This window comes from Gallus gallus, chromosome 3 (genome assembly GCF_016699485.2).
Source record: "Gallus gallus isolate bGalGal1 chromosome 3, bGalGal1.mat.broiler.GRCg7b, whole genome shotgun sequence".
Classification (NCBI taxonomy): Eukaryota; Metazoa; Chordata; class Aves; order Galliformes; family Phasianidae; genus Gallus; species Gallus gallus.
In genome coordinates this window covers 23,636,165-23,663,303 of record NC_052534.1, presented here as the reverse complement: position 1 = coordinate 23,663,303, position 27,139 = coordinate 23,636,165, and the positions used below count along the sequence as shown (strand labels likewise).

The following is a 27,139-nucleotide window of genomic DNA, read 5'->3' as shown; positions in this document are numbered from 1 at the left end:
CTGTACTCTAGAGTAGTCCTCTTATAGCTTATTTTTTGTTATTAAAATAATATTACACATGAGCTACGAAACTGGATGTAACCTCCTGTTTGCCAGAAATTGAATAATTTTTCTTTTATATAGTTCATTAAATAAATTCTGTAGAAATAACACCTGTTTTGTACAACAGACAAGTATAGCATGCAAAAAAGTCCATCCCTAATAGAGAACACCCCATTTAAACTTACAAATCTATGTATCTGGGGCATTCAGAATTCTTTTGACTTAAGTTATAGTACGGTTGCAAAATCTTTTTTTTTTTTTTTTTTTTTTTTTAATCAAAGAATATATACCAATGTCCTTAAAAATAATATTTATATCTAGATATTTCTCAGGAAACTTTTTCTTTTGTCAGTGACCAACGTATAATTCACGTTTCACTGAAGAAAATTTAAAATTTACTAAGCATACTATAATTCAAAACACATACAGCTGCATGCACATCAACATCCAAACTCCAAATAAATATTGTACTTTAACTTCTGTTTTAAGAAAACAAAGCTCCTATGTAGTAAAAGACTAAAGTACACATACTTGTTCAGTTCTGCTAGAGAACAGACAGTGATTTGATGTAAGCTAATATTTTAAAATATGTGATCAAAATGGCATACATTATATAAGCAGAGTCTGTTTTAAGAGGAAGAGAAAGAATACACTTTTCACTTATTCTGTGGCCGTGTCGTTATTCTACAGAATGGGTTGGACCTCAATGTTTTTGGTTTTTTTTTTTTTTCCATGAGGCCTGCAAGAAAGATCTAACTGGGCAGTACAATTACATAAAAATCATAGAATGTGTAAATTGTTAACAATGTCTTTTCATGAGCTATTCAAGCAGCATTCCTTATTTCTTCATAATACCTACTGATATCCATAGATATTGTAAGACAATTTTCCTAATACTTTACTTTCTCAGCTTCGATACTGACCAGTTCAATTCAGAATGCTAACATAAATAACACTGCATGATAAGGATATTTTTTAACTATACAGAAAGCAAATATTTACCTTCTGCAAGCATGTCAGGCACATCTGCTTGATATCTAGGCCCCACTCTGATTTCTCCTTTGTCTGCCAAAAGTGTTTTCAGTGATGGATCATACACCAATGAATAAAAAAAAGTATCCTAAAAAAGAAGATACATTTGCAAGAGCATAATGAACTTCAGAATTAGCTTTGTAGATCTACCACAGCTTCCACGTGAAAATAATTAAAGTAACCCCTCTCATGTGCTTTTACAGACTACAGGATTGGCAGAAGAATGAAAATTTTGAAACATTAATCATTTTAAAGAATGCAGATCTTTCACGTGAATACTTTTACATGGTTAATCAAAGCTTTTCTCTTTGCTAGAAGTTATTTCAGAATAGACCAGTGATGAAAGGACCAATACTCATAAAACATAGCAACAGATTAAAAAAACAAAAATCTGTTAACCACTTTCTGAATGTAATGTTCCCTTTCCTAAATAGTTTACCATACTGACTTCTCATAAATAAGTCTCAAACAGCACAAAAAACTGGCAGTGCCTGAGAAGGGCTTACACAAAAATAGTATTGACATACCTTGTACACCCATTTGTAGTAAAGGTTAAGCACTGCTCTCAAAAGCGTTCTACAGATTATCAGTGGCTTTGGTGAAGAAATATGAAAATAAAGAAATGCTAATTCTAACCAAAAAAACACCATCTGCTTAATATTATATTAAGACTTTCCAAATAAAAATACACTTATTTTTAAAGAAATTTTGCATTACAAAACTAGCTTAAAGGCCTATCTTTCAAATTCATGGATAATTTGTTTCCTTTCTAGTAAAGCTAAACATCTTAGTTTTCTTCTACCAGAAAGGAAAGGAGGTGTTTTGTTTACAGTAGTTCAGAGTACTAAAAATTAAACCCCTATGTTACGCTACCCTCTGGAAGAGCGTCCCTGTTTCATCCCATTGACTTTACAATACAATATTTTGTCTCTGGAAGATTTGTCTTTCTAGAAAACCTTAAGACAGAAAAATAATAACAACACAACAACTAGAGAACAATAAGAACAAAACCAGAAAAATCCCACGTCGTGAATTTCAGTAAGTATCCACTACATGAAAAAGTCTACATACTTTTATTTTGTAAGATACTCTGTTGTATGGGAACTGTTGAGTCATGGCCTGAACCACTGATTGATCACCTGAGGCAAGGACTGGTCAGCCCTGGCAGCACAGGTTTAGGCAATTCACCTGTGTGACTGGAAGGGGTGGAAGCTGGCTCCACCCCTCCTAGACCCCAGCCTGCCACTGGGGAAGGATCACTTTCTGGAGATCCCTCCTTTGTAGAGTTTTTCATCATGACCCTAAATCTTTGGATACGGGTAAGCATTCTTTCTCTGTTTGTTCCTTTGCTATCTCACTATGATACTCTTTCCAACTGTACTTTGTTGACTGTATGCATGTGAATTACTTTGAGTTAACTATTTTCTAAGAAACCTGTAACGTGCCATTTCAGTTATCGTTCCAAAGCACTTTCAAAATCAGTGTTCTCAACATTTTTCTAACATAATATTCAATAAAGCAGTTTTAAACTATTGTTTACCCATTTACTGAAAACACAGACATAAAGCAAACAAACAAAACCAAACAGAACAAACATAAAGCCATCCCAATATTTATACAAATAGAAATCAGAAACATTACCTCTTTCTCCAGATACGACAACACGGATTCTGTCTCATTCAGAAGTGCAACACTGCATTTTCCCCTAAATGAACATAAGAAAGAACTGTTATTTTTACAAAGCTAATTTTTTTATTGTCAAAAAAAAAAAAAAAGCCCTGCAAATTTATTTTTAATTTAACTTCATTTTAAAGCAACGCAAATAGATATAGATGAAAAATGTTAAGTGTGCTGAATCACCTTGCTAGCATAGGGGTTTTTTTTTTTGATGCTACTATTTTCAATTCAATTATTTATTTATAACAAGACATTACTCCTTGCATTTCAGGCACCTAACTCTTATTCAATTCTTATCAATTTGGGCAGTATTTACCATGAGGCTCTAGTGGTCTTGGACATACAACAGGACCTTCTCCACAAATCTATTCTCCTACTTGTAACAGATTACCACACAAACACTAGAAAAGACATAAATAACTTTAGGGACCTCTGGGATTTAAAGACAACGCTCAAAGATATTATGGCAAAAATCCTTTATTTATTTCAGAGAATGTTCTCTGTTAAACTCAACTGCAAATATTACATGCCAATTGTTAACTGCAAAAAAAAAAAAACCACAAAAAATCCAAAACGCAGCTAATGTCTTTCATTACCGCTGGATATCAAGGGATACAGAGTTAAAACATTCATTAATATAAACTTGAATTTTTCTCAGTCTCAGCATTTGTCAAAAGAACCACAACTCCAAAGAGAAGCATTGGAAAAATGAGATTGAAAAACCTAAGCACAACACACAACAGCAAGAGAGAAGATTCCCGTAGTAGAGAATGAGGAAAACATCTCTATAATCAATTATGTCTTGGAAGATTTTTTGAAGCTTTTCACCTTGATAATTCCAGAACACTAAAGTCTGAAGATTAATTATGTGCTATATCATGAAGACAGTTCATCATTTTTAACTGGTTTTGTTTTTTTTTGTTGTTGTTGTTGTTTTTTGTTTTTTGGTTGGTTTTTTTTTTTTTTTTTTTTTTTAGTGTTAAAGGCTAAATAGTTTACCTCTGCAGTTTACTTCTGTTCTGTACACCTTTAGTATGCTCACTCCACTCCAGTCTACCCTTATTTAACTCCAATTATGGCAGAGGCTTTCCTTCACTGTCACTGTGGCTGAAAGGGCATAGTATTGACTGACCTTATACCTTACTGATGAACGTTTACAAAGCCTCATTTTATTTCATTAAGAGAGAAGATTAATTTCCACAGCACATCTCCCAACTGAGTGAATTTCTATTTGATGTCGGACTTATTTGTAGAGCATTTTAACCACCTAATGGCTGGAATCATTACTAGTATTTTATATGTTTCTAAGATTTTTCACATGTATGGATTATATCCTCAAATTAAAAAAAAAAAAAAAAGAATACTAGACAAAATGCTAAAATGAAAAATAAAAAGAAGCACTAGGAAACAGGTAAACCAATCAACTACAAGGAACAACACAAGAAAAAGAATCTGTATTATAGTTACCAGCTTCCATGATCTACAAGCATGAAATTCTTACTATAAATATATAGAATAAAAAGGCATAAAATCCCCTCATTTCTATATCTGTTCACTCTCTCTCCCCTCCCCCGCATACCCCAACCAGAGGAAGATCCTCTGAGCCTACTATAAATGGTCAATTTGGTTAAATCAATGCATTTAGCTCAGTATCTTGTCAAACAACTGTCAATCATGTATACTTAGGAAATAACTCAGTACAGACTTAAGATGATGCATCCCTAAATATTCCTTAACCACCATTGTACTCTTCACCTCTTCTTCCAGTACTAACAATCAAAACGCCCTTTTGTGGCTTAAACCACATTGCAGCAAGATGTAGAGTGATTGGCCTCAGTGATTGGATAAAGAGAAATATCACTGCCATTCATAAGAAGGGACAGAGCCCTGCATCCAAGCCTAGGGCCCCCAAAACAAGAAAGACAGAGCTGTTGGAGCAGGTCGAGTGGAGGGCCATAAAAACGACCAAAGTGCTGGAGCACCTCTCCTATGAAGAAAGGCAGAGGGAGCTGGGCTTGTTCAGTCTGCAAAAGAGAAGGCCCTGGGGAGATCTCACTGCAGTCCTCCAGTACTTAAAGGCAGCTTATCAGGAGGGAGACAAGACCTTTTTATGTGGTCTGATAGTGGTAGGAATGATTTTCAGCTAAAAGAGGGGAGATTTAAATAAGATATTATTGGGGAATTTTCACTCAGAGGATGGTGAGGTGCTGGAACAGGTTGCCCAGAGAAGTTACGGATGCTCAGAGAAGTTATGATCACCTCAAGGAATGAGGAGTTCAAGGTCAGGTCAGATGGGGCCCTGGGCAAGCTGGACTAGTATCTGACTTCCTGGTTGGCAACCTTGAAGGGGCACTGGAACTAGATGACCTTTAAAGGTCCATTCCAACCAAAGCCATCCTATGATCTACACAGGTGCTAACATTCAGATTCATATTCAACTATGAACCTTCTGATCATCATTCAATTGTGATTCTGATTTAAGCTGTACTTCTCTACCATGCAGCATTCCTGACTTCACTGGTCTGAACAGCGAAAATTACTGGTAAATAGCATCAGAACGAATCAAAGATGTTGCTATTACATTCCTGGTTTTGACTTTGTCTCTTAACGCTCAAAAAAATCGTTATTACTTCCCAGGGAATTAGGCAAAGTTGATCTTGTATGAATGTTGAATGGATCTTTCGCATACCTCAACAACAATAGAAATAACAGCAAAGAAAAATAAGTTAGCGTTTATGTCTTCACTTACAATTTAATTTTGATAACATAAAATTGCCCCTGCCGAATCCCTTCTACTCTCAGAGGTACTTAAATGTACTTAAACTGATAAAAGATAAGAAGTTGCTCCATTTAGCTGACAACAATACCAACTAACTTGCCAGAGTATTAAATCAGCAACCAACCAAACAAAAAAGTTACTTACAGATCTTTCAGTAGAAGGAAATAACAAAGCTTACCTGGATATATGCTCATGGTATTATCAGCTTCTATTATAGAAACCACTCAGGATTCAATTACTTCTCCTGCTCTAGAAAGCTCAGCTGTAACTCAGCTTTTTCTTTAAACCAGTAAGCACGTGAATGTTGTTTACACACATTATACTGTCATTCATTGCTATGCCATAGAAGTTTTTGTCCAGTTGTTAAATCTTTTGTTGTATCTTTCAGCTAGCTCCACCAATATCTGACAATTCATGGCCACATGCACACATCAGCTAAAGGATGCCTAACAATCTCGTTCTTTTTTCATGCCTACAACCTACTTGAGTTATTTCAACAAAGCCATTCTGGTAGGACACAGAATTGAAATCCAAGCCTATTTCACATTAATACTCTAATCAGTGGTTTATTTTTTGGAGGGGGGGAACATGCTGCAATGATTTTGCAGAAAATATATTCTTCAGCAGCCCAAACAGAGAGCCTCATAGTCCCAAAACCAAAATGCTGCTAACAATTTACAACATAACAGCAAATAAACACAGGGAAACTAGTGAAGGTTATAAATAAATGGAAAGACATACTAACCATCATGGTATGCAACAGTCCCAAGAGAGTGAACAGAAAGATGTTTTCTTCCTTTTTTCAGGAAGCTATTCTTCTGCTTGTGTTTATAGGGATAGTGCAAAACTCGTAAGATTTTTCTTAAAGTAATCAATATTGTAGTTATATTTTATACAAATTCTTCAACAAAAATAATTTTAAAAAATGATGAAAAGCAGATCTTAAAAGTACCAGAATGAATCAAAATCAACAACAACTATTTTTATCATTTAAAGTTCTTATTTTGGCCCAGTCCATCCTTTTAAAACAATAGAAACCTCTACAATTTCTGCTCTGTCACTCTTGCAGGCTATTTCTTCACCTGTTTTCACCAGATCAGTAAGACAGCCCCTGAGATGTAAGCCTTGTTTTAATAATTATCTATTCAGACAGGAAATATACCAGCAAAAATTACAGAAATAAATTATAAAAGAAATGCAATACTTAAGTATCTGTTAAGCAGCACAAGCCACAAAAGTGGAAAAGGCAGCCGGATGGCTATAGTATTATGTCCCATAAATTTCCTGTTATAATGTAGTTACATCTTGCGTAAGGCTGGCACAGAGCATGATCTTTCAGAACTCACTCCTCTGGGTTCCCACCAAGTCAATGGAACTTGCTGTGCATTAGTCATAATGATGCCATTTGAAGAAGGAAGATAATATATGTAGTAGTGACACCACAGACTTTGAAATTCTGCTATTAACAGTTACTCATTGCCTTCCTGAATTTGGCGAGATAACATTGGGTATTTCCATGCAGGTATTACATGGGTATTACCATACAGGTAAACTGATTGTCTCTTGTTGATCTTGATCAAAAAATGCTGGTCTCAGTAGAAATTTGAAATACGAAACTTTACCACTAGTTGGACAGTTAGAACAATGTAACTGCAGAGAATATTAGGAAATGTTATGCTTATGAGCACTCCAAATTGATGCTATTTACAGGTTAAGTCTGTCTTGGAATGCTTGTGCACGGTTGACACTGTAATTTGACAAAAACTTGACAAAACTCCAGAAAATAATTTATAGATAATGTTCAAATTACTTTTTTTTCATATGCTTAAGTATTCCTGAATTCCAACTTTTATATTGCTCATACAACAGTTACCTAATGACAACCTGATCAGAAGATAAAACATTTCCAGTGTGAACAACTTCATTTTTAAAAGACAAATATGAAGACTTTCCATTCAGTACCAATTTATAGAGTTTGTATACACCAACTATCACATAATTCGCAGAAGAGCCGAAGCATTCAGCAACACTACGATAAAAACTTACTGAACAGTTGTAGAAGATGTTAAGATAAAAATATCTACATCTATGAAAGCATGCATGTGGGTGGTTGGCAACCCTGCCCACAGCAGTGGTATCGGAACTAGATGATCTTTAAAGTCCCTTCCAACCCAAGTCATTCTACAATTCTATGAAATTATGACTTAAAGACTGGATTTACAATTATACCATCTCAATTTAAATCACTGATAGCATATTGAGTTCTGTTTCTGAGAAGGGTTTTCATTAAGAGAATATATATGGAATAGAAAGAACAATACCAAGAACATGACCCAGATCATAACATGGAAACAATTTCTTGAACTAGGCATAGCAGAACTTTGTTTTCTTATCTCAGTTATCACAATAGTACATGAACTTTATATAGACTAGAACAGGAAACTCAAGTCATTGCTCTTTTTCCCTCTAGGGATTAATTCAGTCTAAAAAGGAAAATAAATTACTTTTTAGCAGAAAAGCAGCAATACACATGTATCCAAGAAAGCCACGGGAGGCTGGCTAGGAACGATTTTTCAGCATGACGTTACTGGGTCACCTAGCCCAGAAGCAACACTCATTGCTCCTGAACTATATAAGCTTTGCACTACAGAAAATATTCCAGCTTTGCAATTATGTCACTATGCGAAAAACTATAATTTTCAGGTATTTAACTGATAACCTTCTACCAATAAACATACTTTTTTCTTATACTCTATTGTTAGTATTGGCTATTGACCATAACTGAGAACAGGACAAAAGTACAATCTAGACCAGAATCTTACTGGTGTAAGAATTCTCCAAGAATACTGCCAAAAGAAAAAAATAGAATACAAAACAACAAAACTGACAGACATCAGACATGCTTCAAAAGCCACCTTGCTCTAAATAAACTCAATCCAGAAAGGAAGAAATCCTTAGTAAACCAAATGACCAAGTATATGCCTATTCAAAGTAGATTCACTCATTTTATCTACTTGTCTGACATACATTAGAAAATAAAAAAAGATTGAAAGCTCATATAAATTATATAAACTTTGTAGCTCATGTATTCATACCCATCTGTATGCTGAAAGCTTCTTGTTTGCTGAGAACAATAACATCCTGAGATAATACCACCAATTTCTAGCATACCATACCTTAGAAAGTCACAATACTACTACAAAATGACCTGTCCCATCCTACCAATGAGCTGTCTTTGAGCTTTGTACCACTTGGTGTGTTCTACACAAAGGAAGAAAAAAAGCATTTCTATATACCTGCATAGTTTATAGTAATACTAGTGTGAGATCTAACAAGATCATAAAGAAGAAAAGCTCAGTATAATGAAAGTTGATTCTGTGAGAGTTTATTAAAAAGAAAATCCAAAAACCAACCTCAAGCCTGAAATGTAGACATGTTAGATAGCACGTAAAACTTAGCTGGTAGCAAGCAAAGATAATGAAATGGTAAGGTGAACACTGATCGCTAAAAAAGTTTTTACATAAATTATATGAAGCATTAAATTCAAAAGCAAGCACAAGTAATCTAATAAATTAATCCAGTCTTTTACAACAGTTGCCTACTAACTCTTGAAACATCAATGAAAAATGAAAATACAAAGACCAAGATAACCAGTGCATCTTTCCAAAGAGATTTTTTTTTTTGTAAATTGCTATACAAATACTTGGCAGATCCTTTTCACCACATGCTGAGTTGCATGACGCATTTCATAACATCAACCAACAATTTCACCATGATGACAACTTTTAAACAATTTTTCCCCTGTGCCTTATCATGACTTTCCAAAATGCTATATTTAGTAATGCTAAATCTCTGCAAATCAAAGCTAAAATACAAAGCACTTTGGTTCAACTCAGTCCCTTGCTGGGTCCTGACACTGCATAGATGAACTATCTGCACCATGTATTATGTGTGCATTCACTGTGTGATGTGTACACCTACTCAATGAAGGAGAGGGCTCAGTGAGTCCATGGCAGTATAACACCATTGTAAAATTTGGAGATTACAGGGGATGGCAAAACTGCATTTGTAATAAGCAAGAATTGGGAAGGAAGGAGGTAATTTATCACTGGAGGAGTGCTACTAATCTTATACATTTGAGGAAGCAGAGGAAGGAATAGTTTCACTTGTAACTTGACAGGTAGGAACAAAGCTAACAAGCCTTGCCCTAAAAACCCAAATGAGAACATCTTGACGCTGTCCTTCACTGCATACCATCATTTAGGAAGTCAGTGCAATTATACATTCTTCAACAGCTTCCACCACACCAACACTAAGGCTACAAGACAACACTGTCACATTTGTTTTGTCCTGTGTGAAGCCAGGAGATGGAATCAATTATCCTTTTGGTTCCCTTCTTACTCAAGATATTTTATGGTTCTTGTATATGTCTCTGCATATTTTCTAAATCTGTTTTTTTTTAGTGTCACAATGTATGCCCCTTCCTAAAGTTACTAAAATGGCACAGTGAGCATCACCTAACATAAAACACAAACAAGACTAAAATAAAAAATCATTATGCTTATACCAAAATTAATTATACTTAAAGAAAATTACATGCAATGTGTGATGCAAAATACAAAATATGGGAATAGGGTCTGAAACTGTATTACAAGATTTTAAATGCAACCAAATTACATCAGAATTATTCAACACAACTTTACAGGTTGTACAACTTTAGAATTATTTGTACAAAGAAATTTAATCTGCTATAACTTTAAAGCACATTAACTATAAAGTGGTATCACTGAGTATGTAAAAGATGATGTGTTTTTAAGCACGAATCAGAATAAAATTAGTCATGGGTGGGTTTCTTCAGAGGCAAGGATAGAAGGGAAACTATCATTTTCTCTGCCATTTGGGTTAAAAATATGTAGAAATAATAAAGTTAAAATGATTGTATTGCCTTAAATTACACACAGAAAGAGAATTAAACTCAGTTTCTTTTCTTTGCTGAAGATGCCAGTAAAAGTTCAAGATCTGTAGTTACCAAGAGCAACTGCAGATGCTTCAGCCTTTTCTATTCTCTATCGCTTTTAGCTTTCTCCTCTTCCTTCCTAAGTGATTGAACTTGCCTTCTTACTCAAGACAATCTATCTCCTTTCTCCATTCCATTCTACTGTACTCCTTGTTCTCTCTTGAAAAAACTACAGATCAGGACAACTAACCGAAGTCCACAGAATAGAGCTACTGAGACTTTTAGTATGTGAGTCTGCTAAATTTCCACACAGAGATGACTGGTTTGGTAGACCAGTGACAGCAACAAATGTCCTTTGCTGTGACTTCAGCAAAGCCTACAGCACTTCCTATATTGGCTTTTAACCAGACCAGTAACATACAGGGTAGATAAGCAGACAATAATCTTGGAAGAAAACTAGCTGGCCCATCCGTCTGAAAAGGTTGTAATGATTGGTTCAGAGTCCAACCAGCAGCTGATTACTGGTGCCATTCCCCAGGTGCTAATACAAAGGCCAGCAGTTTCACATCTTAAGAGTAATCATTCACACACTCTTAAGGAAACAGACAGATCTTACCCACTGCCTTCAACTACCTAATGAAGAAATAAGAGAGACAGGCTATTTTCAGGGAAGCACAGTAACAGGACAAGAAGCAACTAACAGCAAGTTCCAAAAACGTTAGTCCCTATTAGATGTCAGGAAACACTGAAACAGACATCCAGAGAGATTTTGGAATCTCCACCATTGAACTTGGGTATGTTCAAAACTCAACCAGACTAGGTCACAGATAAACTGAGGTAAGTTGGTCCTGCTTTGAGCAGGAGTTTGGACTAGATGACCTTATATGTGTCCCTTCAGAAGCAAATTATTCCACAGTTCTAAAAACTTTTTCTGAAGTACTATTGAGAGGAAAGTGGAGGAGCACTGCCTTCACAATATTTTTATCTTCACTTTACAGGAAAAGATCATGAATAAAAGTTACATAAACAATCAAGAAGAGCAGAGTCTGTGACTGTTCAGAAGTTAACATGCTCAATAAGAAGTATTTTGTAGGAGAGGTGTTTGTTAAAAATTCATTAAACTACATACAACTTGTTCCAGAACACAACTGGTAAAGGTCTCCTTAGCAAATGACAGTACAGCACTCAAATGTTCTGAAAAGTTATTCAAGTCATGCCACTGTATGTGCCTGCTGTGCAATGCTGCATGTACCATGAATTCATGTGCTTTTATGGACTCTTTGTGAAGTGTGTACTGAAGAATCTCTTCTTCCTCCCTGAGCTGTGAGGTAAGAAGACATTTACAATACTGCTTCTTTGTAATCTTCTCTCTGGTTAGAGAATACCTTATTTCAATATCTAAATGTCAAAGTAAGTGAAAGAAACTGTGCAGAACTATTACCTCTACGCTGTAGTTGGAAAAGCAGAGATTTGACATCTAAATGACTTTCTCCAAGTCAGAGAACAAGTGGATGAATCTAGCACAGGAAATTAATAAAAAAACTCCCAACTTCCAGTTTTTGTTTTGGCAGCAAGAAAGATAAGAAGCCACGTTTGACAAAGAGAAAGTACATATGGACATACAAATATTCTCTTACTGGAGTATTTAACTGGTGTTTTTTTTTTTTCCTAGCTGAAGAAAATGGTCTGAAATGGCTGATGGAAGATAGATGTACTGAGAAACAAAAAATTCCTTCAGAATGCAAACTTATATGAATTCTTGTTTTACACTTACCACACTCCTATTCCATTATCCTCCTTCTGATTACTCTCTTCTATTTCCCGGTACATTCCCCTCTTCCTCTCCCCTCCCCCCAAAAAACTGCTCAACTCCTAAATAAAAAATGACTTGAGCACTTAGAATATTTACAGAAAGACATTCAAAACAAAACGACTTTTTTGAGCTTTATCAAGCCTCTTCTTACAATAGTATCACAGTAATCTAAAACAATACTTCCAATGCTTCTGCAGCATTTAGCCAAACTCAATCATTACTTCTTCCCATTTACTAAAGTAAGTGGAGGTAATTTTATTTTTAAATGTGTGCAGCACTACGATGCAGATCTAGCCACTGAGTCACTGTTCCTTTCTAAATGCATCTGTGGTTTCCCTGGGCAAACAAAACGGTCACATTTCCTCTGGACAGCACAAGAAGAATCAAGAATACCCCTCCAAAGTAGGCACAGTCTCTCACTTCGTACAACATGATCACTTGATGCTTCAATTTGCAAGCTAGAGCTCTATCTGTGATTCTTGTCCCTTTCAAGGCTTAAATGAGAAGCAACAGAATGCAATACTGAGGGTGGTACCAAATCAATTCATAGCTCTACCCGGCACAACTCAGCTGTACACAATCACTCCCTTTTGTAAGATAAACGCTGAAGTGTTCAAATAGTTGGGCTACTGGCAGGCAATCCAGCTCAACAGAATACAGACAAGCAATATTTAATTCTTACCTGATGTGAGTTGCCGGAAGAGACTCATACTGGCGAGAAAGGAAGAGCTCTCTGTGTTTCAGCTGATGTTTCTGTTTATCAGTCAAGTCAACCTCAATTGTAGTTTCAGACTCTTCTTCAACTTCTTCTGCAGAGAAGCAGAGCGTAGGTTGAAATTAACTCTGTTACATAATACACTTACAGCCATTTCATTTGACATTCCCCCCACCCCTCAGCAACTTCCCTTAGTATTTGAAAGAAAAGATGAGTTCAGCAAGACTAGTTTATGTAAGTTGGCAAAATATTAAGCATTTTGAATTCTATATCTTCTACTTATACCCTTTACAAATTCCTTTCCTGCTGTACTATGCACTGTCTTTCATACAGCTGTAAGAACAATCCTAACAAAATTACTCATTATTTGTTCATCTTCTTCCTCCTTTTTTTCCCCCTCTATGTAAGCTTCTTCCTTGCTTACCAGTACATTCTGTTACTGATACTCATATGACTACAACTTTTACAAGGGTCCTGGGGAAAGCACTGTATGAAACAGAAATTTACTAAAGGCAACAGATTGGCAAATTATAGTTTGGGAAAACTGCCCTCTATTATGTTAACCTTAATAGAGACTAATAGCAAATATAATGTATTTATATAATATATATAATTTATTTATATAATTTGGATATTTACACAAGATTTGAAAATATTCCTCTTTAAAGCAATACAGCGCTATTTTGTTAAGAGGAAGATAGTGTCTAAAAGCCAGCAAGTCTTAAAGTATATTTTTTAGGGATTTTTGCAGTTGAAATCCATCTTTTATAGTTCAAATCTGAAATTGTCCAATATTACACTGAAAATGATAAAGCCAAAGCCAAAAAAAAAACAACAAAAAAACACCCCCTCTTAAAGTTTTAAACCATCTGTAATATGCCAACACAGAGAAAGAAATAAAAGCAGATACCAGAAAGTGTCCCACATAGAGTTAAAAAGCAATGTTCACAGCAGTTGCTAATATATTAATACGGACGAGCACATCCTCCAAAATGGCTGTCTTGGGATCTTCAAGGCTGAAATATGCCTTCTGAGAGGGACATGCAGAACTCCTACTCTAACTTCCCAGAAAGGACATAGTTTTAGTAATGCAGCACGCAAAAAACAAAGACACTTGAATAACTTCTCAAAAGATTTAGCAATTTTCTACCTGCTGTATTATCCATCAGCTGCACAAGGAAATGTATTAAGACAGTATGTCTTAGGAAATTAAACAATGAAACCTCAGCCTTAGCTAGCATTTCATAAAGCAACCTTAGAACAAATCACCTCATCTGCTCTTCCGAAGAAACACTTTCTCAAACAACCTACACACTACCTCAAAACAAAGCCTGCCTGTATCCTCATGGCAACCCAGTTCTATCCAAATGCAACACTACTATAGGGTTTACGTTTGTTTGTTTAAATCATGACCCCCTTTAGCTTATTTCACTTCTTCCCACGACAGTGATAAAACAGCATGATCTCATAACGAATTCGTCAAATTGAGTTCCATCCACCATAAATCTATTTGGCTTGTAGGGCCCCATTCACCATCCCTGTTTTGACATGCATTGTAGGGACAGTTTCAGCAAAAACAAAGCCTGACAGTCTCACCTAACAGATCTACAAGTGCAACTCACACCACAACTGAGTTCAGAGTTATCTCAAAATCTGTCATATTGACTATAAATAAAGCTTAAAAATCCTGTGCAAATGCAAAACATTATTGAATCAAGCAAGTAAATAAAGAAAAAACATAGGTACTAATGTGAAAAGGTTTATGTTTCAAGCAAAAAATAACTATGACTGCTTTCTACAATAAATGACTGTCGTTGGCTATATTTGTATTTCAAAGTTCAAGCACTAATATTTCTTAAAATATTCAGATGTGCCAGTGTTTAGTTTTTTGTGATTATGGTTGTGGGCGTTTTTTCCCACTGTTGGTTCTTCATTTGTTTATTTCAGTATATGTACTGCTTGTAATATTTTAGAGGTCCAAAGTTCTCATTTGGCTACTTACTTCCTCTCCTTCCTAAAAGATATCAAAAGCACAAAGTAATCCAGTGTTATAACCATTTGAAAACTAATGACAATAAGCAGACCATTAGAAAGCAACTTAGACATCCAAACGCAGGCACCCAGGGCCATTTTAGATTGACATATCCAAAACACCTCACCATAGGCATGGTACAAAACACAGGAGAATGTATGCCAGTTTGAAGTGGCAGTGCACAACCAGGAATGATACCAAGGAGAGTTTAAAATAGCTTTTTAGATACCTGTGCTCAAGTAACACAATAGCTCCCTTAGAAACTTTAAGTTAAGAAATAAAATTGTGTATTTACTGTACTCATGCTACATAAGGCTATACTGTGTTGACCCAGGAGCCTGTAGCTGAAATAAAATCTTAGATGCAGCTCTTAAAATATTCCAAGCCCAAACATGTAAAAAAAAAAAATATATGACATGGAGTTTCATTTTTTGTCTTGCTCATGAAAATCTGAGAAGCTCCAAAAGCAGGACAAATTGTAGCCAAACACTCCAGACACAGCATAGTTCCACCTCTTACTGCAGCATAATTTATCACCAAGATAATTTTACAATTCTCTTGTAATAACAACAAAAAAAGTGAACGCTGGACAGTAGCGTGAGAAAACTAAGTATTTGACCAATACACTTGATAGCAATGCAAAGTATTCTGCAACTGAATCTTTAGACAGCAGCTTTCAAAGCAGGGGTTTTTTTTGTTTGTTTGTTTGTTTTTGCACAGATTGGCCCTTAATGCCTATTAGAAGAAAATCGGTGAAAACATTCAGAACTTTTAAAGCTTTTTTCATCTTTCTGCCTTGTATTTGCAGTCCATCTGAAACTTTACTTACTGTCCAAGGACAAGTTATTCTCATCAAGAAGAGTAAAATGGAAGGTACCTACAGGAAATCATAAAGTGGCACTAAAGTTGAGCACACTTTCAGTGCTAAGGAAGAGAGCTGAAGAAGGCTCAAAGTGAACAAACATTTTAATAGAAAACTACAACAATGGCATATAGGCCTCATCATTCCAAGAGAAAAATGAATTGTTTTCTCTCTGAAGCCATTCAGCTGAACAAAATATATATAAAGTCTTAGGTACGACTACAAAGACAAATACTTGAAAACAACATAACTCCTTTCAGTTCTTGGGCAAAGCTGAAGTACTGTTTTACAGTTCTTTATCTGGTCTACAAGAAACAGTCACTTAAAAGAAAAATCCTTAAGAGCAAAAGCAGGGATATCTGGTGAACTTTTAAGGTTCTAGAACTATTTATTATACATGGGCCTTCTAATAATCAACTGTAAATGTTTACTTTGATCCTATATACTAGAGTGAACTGGTGACACTTTCCCAAACTTTAGAAGACGCTTCTCCATGCCACCTAAACTCTATAGGTGTCTTTGTTTATAGTTAGTGTGCTGACTCAAGCTTGCTACCAGGAACTGCTTGTTTTTACAACTAAAATCAAACCAAATTGAGGGCAAGCCTCTAGAAACACAGCAAACCCATTTAATATAAAATGGTTTAAAAAAATGACTTAAAATTCTGAAAGATACCTAAGATTTAAATGCAAGTCAAAAGGTTCCATTGTTAAAAATCAACTTGAAAACATTACTTTCATCTAATCTATTACTCCTCCTAACCTAAGACAAAATACGCCCACCATACACTCCACTTGTCTACTGCAACAGAAATAAGACATAAGATTGAACACTGGAGGTTATCATCAGGAGCAAGTCTTCAGTTTTAAGAGGAAGAAGTTCTCCCTCTGTTGCCAGCAAACTGCTGTTAGTTTCAGCTAGAGATTAGCTGGACCACAGAACCACAGGAACACAAATAATTCAGGCTGGAAGGGCTTCAGGACATCTCCAGTACAAACTTCTCCACAAAGTAGGCACAGGCTGTGAGGTCAGCCCAGGATACTCAGCAGAGACCACAAAGCCTCTTTGGCAACGTGCTCATGGTGTAAAAGCTTTTTCTTGTATCAAATCTGAACCACTCCTGTTTCACTTTACTTACTGCAAAGAGCCCAACTTCATCTTCCTTATAACCTCCTCGCACATATTAGCAGAGCACTTCTTCTCCAGGTGGAACAAGCTCAGTTTCCTTAATCTCTCCTGCCAGGGAAAGCACTCCCCTCTCCATCATTGTGGTGGCCTCTCTGAACTTTCTCCAGTAGATCATTAACTTCCCTTTATCACGAACCTAAAATTGGGTGCACTGGAGTGCTGAGTTATCATAGGGGATAGCCACCTCTAGCCACTTCCTTTCATCTACTGGCTATGCGCCTGGCAATACAATCTAGGGAACTGGTATGCCCTTCATATTGCAAGTGCCTGCTGGCACTCCCAGGGCCTCTCCTGTAGAGCTGCCCCCTCCAGCCCATCCATCTCCATCCTGTATTGCAACTAGGGGCTCTTCCCTCCCATGAGCCAGACTTAGCATTAACAATCACTTCAAGCAATTTATAGTGTTATAACAGCTTCACCAACTTTAAAATACTTCTAAAATTGTATTAGATCAGCATAAAATTCAGTTCCAAGAGTGCCATTCAGCTTGACTTTAAGAACAGCTTCTAAACTTTTATGACTTCCTATACACCTTTTTCTCTGAGCATAGACTGTACTACAGGCATGGTGTAAGTAGAGCAAAATCTATATACATGATAAGTATCAGCAACATATTTTAAAACTACAGATAAAAGGCTGAGAATGCTGAACAGCAGCAAGTTTACTGTACATAACAAAGGAAAGATGGCAGTGTGTAAGTCTCAAGCTTAGCCAGTTGCAGCAAAAGCATCAAGCAGAAAGGAATACAAACATAGATCTGAGAGAATAGAGAGTAGATCTGTTTCCTGTCAAAATGAATACAAAAGGCAAACATTGAGACTAACTTTATGAGCAAGTCTATTCCTACTGTGAATGAAGTGTTCTCTTAAGTGAGCAGTTGGCCAATTTGCTCAGTCTGCAGGAGGTTTCTTGCCACATGCTGTGCTGTACTAACTTGGTTGTGATATTTAGCCCCCTAGTGCTGCAGTGAAGCAGTTTAATCAACTTTGGGAGCTAGACGATGCACGGTTATACAGTCAGTTTGACTGAGAAAGTGTTTACCAAAGCTGAATTAATCAGCTCTACTTACACCGTGCCTGCTAGTACAGCCCTCAGACTGTATGTGGCATCTACTTGGTATATGCTGCTACTGTCAGGTAGGATTAGAGATCTCAAACACAATGTGTATGGATTGAGAGTCATTTTGATAGTATACTACTACCTCATGTGTCCATCTGAGCAATTTAGCGTGTAGAAAAAAAACAAAACCTGGTTGGTTGTGCTTACAAGGAGCAGGTGTACTTTTAATTGCTGTCGGATAGCACAGATACATCCACTCTCTGCCTGTACGGGGTTTTCCATTTTTCTTACACAATGAACCAAGTGATCCTCCCACACAACGATATCATCACTTTTCTAAAGCAGGTCAGAAATAATTGCATTCCACAACCATTAAGAACTAGGATGCCACACCTACTCCCCACTAGAAAAGTATTTCTAAAACCAAGGACAAGGTTGTTTCAATATTTCTAAGTGGTATGTTATATAGTAACTACAGTAGCAATTCCCAGGATTACAGTCACACATAACTTGTAACTGTTTCATGTTTATCTTAGCCCCGCAGCATAATGAAAACCATGGCAATTCTCAATAGTAGAAAACTCCCCATTCCAAAACTTGATGGATGGAGATTTTTGAGAGCAAGGACCTTGCCGTTGGAAGGCGGGGAAGGATTACCTTCACAAGTAGCATGAATCACAACGTGCTCCATGAAGAAATATATAATGATAAGTTAAATGCTACATGAATAAATGCAGGAGTAAGCATGCTACGGTTTAACAGCACTATCCGGTGCTGCAGAATAGTTTATGACAGCACCTCCAAAAGGAAGAGCTTCAAAGAAGCATGAATACGGTAATATGCAGGCAGTGATGAAATAGAGCTGGCAATAGTGTATCAAAAACCTAAAAGGTAGACTTTTTAACTCCCCACCTCCTCCCCTCGACCTGGTTTCTGTTTCATTTATTCAAATAGTAGCTACTTCAAAGGAGGAAAATATGCTGTTACAGAAATCAAAAAGTGTTTTGTCATGTATACGCCTTTATAAACTGCAGCAACCTGTTGCAGCATGCGCAGGCAATAGTCCTGCACAGCGCGTTCCCTTTAGCAGTTCCTTAGAAAACAGCATACTCAAAACTGTGCCATGGACAAAGCTATGTGCCTTATGATTAATATGTCCAATGTCCAGTTACTGATTCAGCTGATGAGCCTGATCCAGAGGCAGGCCAATTAGTAAATATTTTGGAGCATAAATATGTCTAGGACTGCGGCAGGAAAGCAAGTGAAAAGTTTTTGTTCTACCTTCATATGTAGGCTGGCAAACTATGCACAGAGCAGAAGTGCATGCAGGCAACTTGACACTGTTCACAAGAAAAACAAACAAAAAAAAATAAATCTAGCATCTGGATCAAGAAATATGAAGGCCACCTGCAGCAATGACACGAAAGTAGGATTCTGCTCTTTTCAACCCAATCATTCCTTCAGAGCAGCACAGTCATTATACAAATCTTTTGGTAACAAGGTAGTCATGGGACAAGTACCAAACCTTCACCTTTATGACTAATTATTAGATACTGAGTGGGAGAAATCTGTATCTTCCATTTCCCTGAGACTGATCCTATTAGCAATTTTTCCCACCAGTTGGATTTTAACTTTTCTACACAAACCACCTGCTCGTAAGACCATTTTAGATGGCCTTTCCTTTGAAAACAGCTAAAGTATGCCTGATTGAACCAGTTACCAAGTGGTATAATTGCCTCTCCTCAATAAAATGCAGTGTAAATATTTTATCCCATAGAGAACTAATAGCAACAAAAACCTTTAAGTGTTCTGTAAGAACCAACCCAGAGTCTGTATCTAAGATCTATACAGGTGTTTTCTTTTATCGTGTTAGGATAATAACCACAGAGTTTCAGAGATTTAAACTGTTTTTCTAACAGCTGATTTATATCCGCTAAGTAGCAGGTATAAACAGCTTTTCAAAATTTGTTGGCAGAGGAAAGGCACAGATTGTAGAAGCACTTTCCTCCCCCTACTCAGGATGGCATATGATTCTGCTTATAAAACACAAATTATTTATCTTCTACACTGCCTCCTTCCAGAAGGGCTGAATTTTTGTTTGACTTTTCAGGGAGGAAAGAAAGAATAGCAATAAAATAAAATAAAATAAAAACGAAAAGGAAAGAAAGGATTTGTATGTCTGGTTCCTGAGTAAAGTTAATTAAGACACACTAAAGTTTCATGTTTAGGAATTTAAAATTAGAATAATATTACCCAAGGTAACGTCCACACTATGCCAACATGGTAAGAAAACTTTTGTTTATAGATTTAGGAAGAGAAGTTCATTCACTTTGATAGCCTAAGAGTTGAAAGTTATTTTGTTTCCATCTTAAACCATGCTACAGCTTTATCTTCTTGGGTTTGTTCTTCCCTTGATGCACGTACAGAGATTTTAAGATTCTAATTAATGAGAACTGTATATACGAACAGGGAAATGTAGAAGAAAATACGAAAATATGACTTAAAAAAAATATATCAATAAAACCTTTAGTTATGTGTTGTAAATATGTTATATTTAGTATGCCAGTTGTATGAGGAAATCAGTGTAGAAATAAACATCCCATCGTATTAGCTAGCCAAATCTTCAATATACATGCCATGTTTTCTTTTTTTTTTTTAATAAACAGAAATAAAGGGTCAAAAAAAAATGAAGTCTTTCTACTACTCATAGCGTTTTGTTTTGTACACACACATTAAAATACTACATTTGCTACAGTACCAAGTAAAAATATAAAAAATAATCATTTCTACTCTTCATGCATGTTGAATGTTCAGTATTTTGATCCCCGACTTTGTTTCTCATTAAAAAAAAAGAAAAAAAAAAAAGAAACCTGAAAACAGAAGAAAGGGAAGAGCACTGCGGAAGTACATGAAGCTAGTAGCCCTTTGATGGCAAAAATACAAAAGCTGTCCATTTGTGATAGCCCTTTTTCTTTATGATATTTGGCCCCTTGAAGCCTTACAGAGAACAATAGCATCAGTATTTTAATCTTGAAGGCAGCAAGAAAGGACCTTGCTCAAAGGAACCTTCACACAGCACAGGGCCACAGTGACCTGTAGGACCAGACCACAGGTCACCAACCCTGCCAACACTGCACTTTTGCACTGATTTAAGCCAAAACAAGGGTGCACTTTTAATACAGGAAGCTGCAACAAGTCACCATCTTCAGCACTGTACATTGTTCACAATCCCTAACGGAAACAAGAACAGAAATGAAAATTTAAGTCCACCACTTGGCACACCAAAATGGGAAGACAGCTAAGTTAGTTTTTGATAGATGCTTAACCTGCTGTACAAGTAGAAAAAACACATGTATTTACATAACCTCCGGATGTATGCGTACATAGCACTTTATGCATAGCCCGTCAACTATGCAATCTGCACAAAGACGATAAATCTGCAAACAAGTTTTGGATTCAGACAGCCTGCGACAGCCAAAATGAACTACTCAGCTCTCCAAAGTCTTTTAAGAATTTCATAACGTAAAACAGGCTTTTACTGGTAAAACTGCACTTTTCACCAGTCAAACTTGTTTTGCTCATGGGTGTGATACATTCCGCATTAGAATAAAACATCTCTCTGCCAGGATCCTCACAGAAGCACTCGCGTAGCACATACAAACAGGTTCACACAACAAAGCTTCCCCTGTGAAGACAGGGCTACAAACAGTGAGGGGAAAAACAGAGAATCGATCAGACAGGCAAATCACGTCTCTAAACAGCATAGCTATTCCAGACACCCACTCTGCCACTCCATGCGGTCCAGGGCACATCAAACTCAACATACAAGGCAACTTTGAGCCCATATCCTGTTATTCATGGAGGCTACATTTAACCAAAAAAACTAAAAAATAAATTAAAAAAATGAAAAGACAAACCACAGAATCACTTTACATATGAATCTCATCTGCTACCTCTACCTTTTCTGTAATACCTCACACCAAACTACTCAGTGCTGCACGACTTCAGCTGTCAGCTTGGGTAGGAAGCACCATGTCCTTTCTCACACGGTGCTTTGCCCAGGCTAATAAGCCCTGTCTCTATCATCCTGTGTGAATTTAAAGGCATGTGTGAGTATTACTGAGGACAGCTATCACAGACTTCGTTTCACTGCACAGTGTAGGCATATGCAAGAATTACTGCTGAGAAGCCTTTAAGCCACCAGACCTCAGCCATGATTCATACACCTAATTGCCACTGTCAGATGGGAAAAAAGTCATTCTATATTACTAGTGAGTTTACATCACTTGGATTTGTAAGTAAAACACTACTGATTCAAATAGATGATCAGAGAACTCTTTGAAGATGTAAAATGCATCCCTAATTGGAGCTTTCAAGATACAGATAACCTAGAAATGTGGGATTTTTTAGACTAAAATTTTTGCCTTGAGTGCTTTTTCTCACTGGGGAAAAGATGGGAACAGCGTAGATTTTCATGATCTTGAATGTTTCTAGGAGGTGTGAAACAGTCTTTACCTTTGGGAGACAAACAATTATGACCAATAGTATCAATTTAAACTGACTGTATTTTGTAGGTCATCAAGAAAACAGTGCAGGATCACACACTGGCCTGCAACATTAACAAACATTAAGGTGGTAAGAAGAAGCTAACATCTGAGAGATGACAGTGCACAAATCAAAGAAGCAGCAAAAACATTAAGTGCGGCAATACTGATGCACATATTAAGCTTGACCAAATGGGAACAAATCCTAAAAAACACCGGGAAATAGAGAACACACAATGCGTAGACTGTTCTCTGTGAACGCTGCCTCCCTTCCAACAACTAAAACATGACAAATTTATTTTGTGGGTAGAGCTAAAGAAGTACCTCCTTCTGTGACCAAGTGAGCCACTCCCTACAGAATAAATAACTTCAGCAAACAAGGAATGAAAACAGAAGTTGGATTTCACAGATTTGTTAAACTTCTGAAATTAAACAGCTTTCAATACAAATACATGGAAGTTGGTAATTTGCAGCGTTCTACTATCCACAGCAAATCCACAAAGTATTGGTTTTAGTTTGTTTTTACATGCACAGAGTTCAGTAGCAACGTGTTTAAGCCTTTTAAACCACGTGTACTGAATGTGAGAGTTTGAAATTTAAAAGGAAAAAAAAAAAAAAAAAAGAACTTCTAGGTATGGCTGACCAAAATTATAAATCTGTTCTTAAGAAATCAACATTTAAAGCTAGCAGCTGGTTTCCTAGTTCAGCCACACTAAGTATACACAGTGGACATGCAATAATTTTAACACACAATGTCCTACATACTCAAATGTAGATCCTACACACTCAAGTGAAAAAAATACACATACACGTTTGCAAGTCTACCAACAGAGCTATGATCTCCTGCAACTACAGACTTGGTTGGTAATCCATTCACTCCACTAAGAGAGCATGAACATTCACAATCTAATAAAGCATTCTGTACCAAAGGAACTGACTGAACAGCCACAGAACTTAGTAATTCCACACTATACTTTGAGCTGACAGTAAGCTGGCTAATGAGACAATATTTGGTACAGTTAACTACTAATTCCAAAATGTCATTCACAAAAAGAAGACTGTCAGAAGCAAAGAGCCTTCATTACTGTTTCTTTATTGTTTTTATCACTGAGGAAAAAGAAAAAGAAAAAAAAAGGCAAGTACACAGTTCCTGCACAAAAAATGGAAGGAAAAAACATATTATTTATGAGACAATCCAAAGCACCCTTGAAAAAGATAATTGGGAGCCTTGGGACATGTTTCTCCTTGGCGACAAGGATGTGATTTTGGACAATGCTTGCTTTATTTTAGCGAGTTCTGTACTTCCTCCCCAGTAAATTAAACCTGAAGTAATTCTCTTGGGTAAATTAAGGAAAACTTCACATTCCCTTGTCTCTGAAGATCAAAAAAGGTCATGCCTTCCTGTAAAATAACTTATCCTCAAACTAATTTTTAGTGAAAGTGATAGTTAAACTAATACAAAAATACCTTAGCATATAAGCTACACTGCCACTGATTTAAGAATTTGCTATTGGTATCATTCTTAAATGGTCCTCCTAAGGCGTGTCTTACCACATCACAGACTTGAGGATACCCAGAAGCAACATCACATACTTAACTTTGCTAGTGCTTATTTACAGTCAACTGATGGAGACATGTAAACCAAGCATGACATGTAAAATTCCAGTCTCAAGCAAGAGATCCACAGGAGCTCATTCTCCCAGGCTCTCCTAGGCTACCACATTTGTTTTATACCTGCTTGCCGTTTCATCTTCCAAGCAAAGGCCTGAGTCTTCTGACGGCTGCTCAGACACACTATCTAAAACCTTGTCTTCTCCTCATAGAAAAGAGGGCAGAAATGCTAGGTCAAAAACATCATTTTCTCTTACTTCTTTGGTACTAGAGAAGGAGAAAGTATCTAATCTGCAAACCAACAGTAGTTATACTTACAGAAGCCTTGAAATTATAAAGGCAGCATCTCACTGTACCAGTTACACAAGTCTGCACACCCACTCCTCAGGCATATCTAGCAGCCAACCCTCCTCCTCGAGAAATGTTCTGAGATTCTCTCATCCCTGATTCCCAACTTTGCCCTCCCAGTCTTTAGCTCACTTTCCTCCTAACACTCAGAAGAATGGTATACTTCATCATAAGGTAACACCAACAGATTTGTTTTCTTAACAGCAACAAGAGATGGGCCTTCTCACCTAGTGTAATTAAAAATATAAGCTGCACCCTAACAGAAAACGTAATGTAGATTACTAAATCTCGTGGGAAAAAAAAAAAAAAAAAACAGTTACACATTACTGCAAAATTAACAAACCAACAGAACTCCTGAGCTCTGAATACCCTTTTTCCCTCCACATCACAAACATAAGTAAGATCCAAATGGATTTGGGTGGATCCTCAAAGGTGGATAAAATGGATCAGGTGCAATGCAAGAATTAACATTCATCTCTGGCATTCATTTGACAAAACATGCTTCTAATTAAACTTATGCTGGGGAAAAAAAATAGGTGTTCAAAGGAACTAGGTGGATCAGAAATAGCCAATTTTAAGTCTTCATATGAGACTTCAGAAGATACTTTGTATTCTAATACATTAAATACTATAAATTAAGTAACAAGAAAAGTCTCACATTATAAAATTCTTTTTTCAGTGGGGATTTTGATTAAAGAAACATTTTATCCTTCTGACCAGCAGCTCTTCAGTTTTAGGGACAAAAAGTACTGTACTGGAAATAAACCAGGACAAAAACAACACTAGAAACAACCACCAAAAAAAAAAAAAACAAAAAAAAACCTATACAGCTTTCTGGCTGTTATCATCCAATTGGACAAAAATAATCCAGAAATACGGGATTATTAAAGTTTTGAATTACATTCTATCAAATACATGTGTCAGAAAAAAAAAAAGAACATCATAAAGCGTTTTAGGCACTTTACTTAAGAGTTTCTTTACTGAAACGCCAGGGTTTCTACAGACATACCACTTTTCTTCTATGAACTGAATATATGAATTGCCTTATTCCCATTTTAGTTTTACTTACTCTTGATAAAAATACTGAAAAGCAAATCTTTAAGCTGTGTTTCTTGAATTGTTGAGGAGGATTGAAGAATTCTCATGTGTTCCACCTAAAACTGAGTACTCAAGACTACCACTATGCAACAGCAACCATGTATTCAGAAACCTGATGACAAAAACTGTACAAGTGTAGCTACATTTAATTTATTTTATCAGTTTAGACCACGTAAGAACTTTTATCATGAGTACTATTTTACAGATAAAGAAAAGTGCAGAGAGAATATGTGATTTATCATCATGAGACATCAGTGTCAGACCAAGAACGGAGAAGAGATTTCAAACGTTCCACAGAACCCACCTGATCACTAGCCTCACTGGTTTTTTGTTCCTAAAAATTTCTATGCCATAAACAAAATCCTGAAGGAGAAATACCATGTTGAATAGCAATGAGACAAGAAACCTGACTGTCTAAGAGAGAATGCATTAAAAAAGTCCTTTAAAAATGCAATTATAAGATGCACAGACAGTAAGCGATCTCAACAAAGAGCATATGGAGTTACAGGATGGAAAAAAGATAACAGTACCTAAATAAAAAAAAAAAAAAAAAAGGAAATACAAAGGAAGGAAATACCAAAGTTAAGCCCTTCACTGTAACCCAAAATTCATGCTCAGCGTAGCCCAGCTATTAAAACCTTTCCCTAAAATGCTTATAACAGCCCCACTTTATCTAAAGGATCAAGTAAATCTCACAAATCAAACTACATTTGGCAAATCTTTTACAACTTCCCACACTGGTAAGAAAACATTGTTACACCACCCGTTTATGTTTGCTTCCCCCATTTTAATGAGCTGTGTTTTTGTTCAATCTCTCCAAGTTAATTTCTTATGTACTTTGGTCATCTGTTGCAATAGCTCTTGCCTGCTCTCTTCTCCCTACAGAGCCAGCCTTATTCTGTTGCATAAGGAAGGAAAGACTCCCTTCCCTGTGACCTCATGGCAGCAGTTACCAGCTAATATCTGCTGGGCACTGCACCTTGACAGAATTCAGCTTCTTTGTTTAGAAGGTTGTTGAGGAACAAGAAGTACATCTTGCCAATATTTTGTGTAGGCTTTCAAGCTGGCCTTATCAGACACTGTTCTATCAGTGTGTCAGCAGAAGTCAAAGGGGAAAATGTACTATCTTCAAGGACTCATAAAACATTGAACACCTTCCCCTGGATTCAAGTTCCTGCAGTTTGCTAATGAAATTACTTACAGATCAAGAATGGCATACACAGTGCTGGTAAAGAAATAAAAATGCTACCTTAAGTTCCATCAGAAACACCAGGTTTAAAAATAAAAGGGAAGAAAAGCAACTCCCTCATATGTTAGTGACAGATGATTTGAAATTAAGGGAACTCCTCTATACCTGAGTATCAGGTCAACTACTCTCCCCT

The 27,139-nt window shown here is 36.5% G+C and overlaps 1 protein-coding gene across 3 annotated transcripts in view; it reads right to left on the bottom strand.

Annotated features, from left to right (window-relative positions):
- Positions 1-27,139, bottom strand: part of MTA3 (metastasis associated 1 family member 3) — a 116,252-nt gene that overhangs the window by 83,195 nt on the left and 5,918 nt on the right. For all 3 annotated transcript variants that reach the window (XM_015283839.4, XM_040697577.2, XM_015283840.4), the window contains exons 4-6: positions 12,983-13,109; positions 2,716-2,779; positions 1,045-1,162 (exon numbers count right to left, since the gene is read on the bottom strand). In XM_015283839.4, coding sequence (XP_015139325.2) covers positions 1,045-1,162; positions 2,716-2,779; positions 12,983-13,109 — 309 coding nt within the window. The remainder of the gene's footprint in view (positions 1-1,044; positions 1,163-2,715; positions 2,780-12,982; positions 13,110-27,139) is intronic.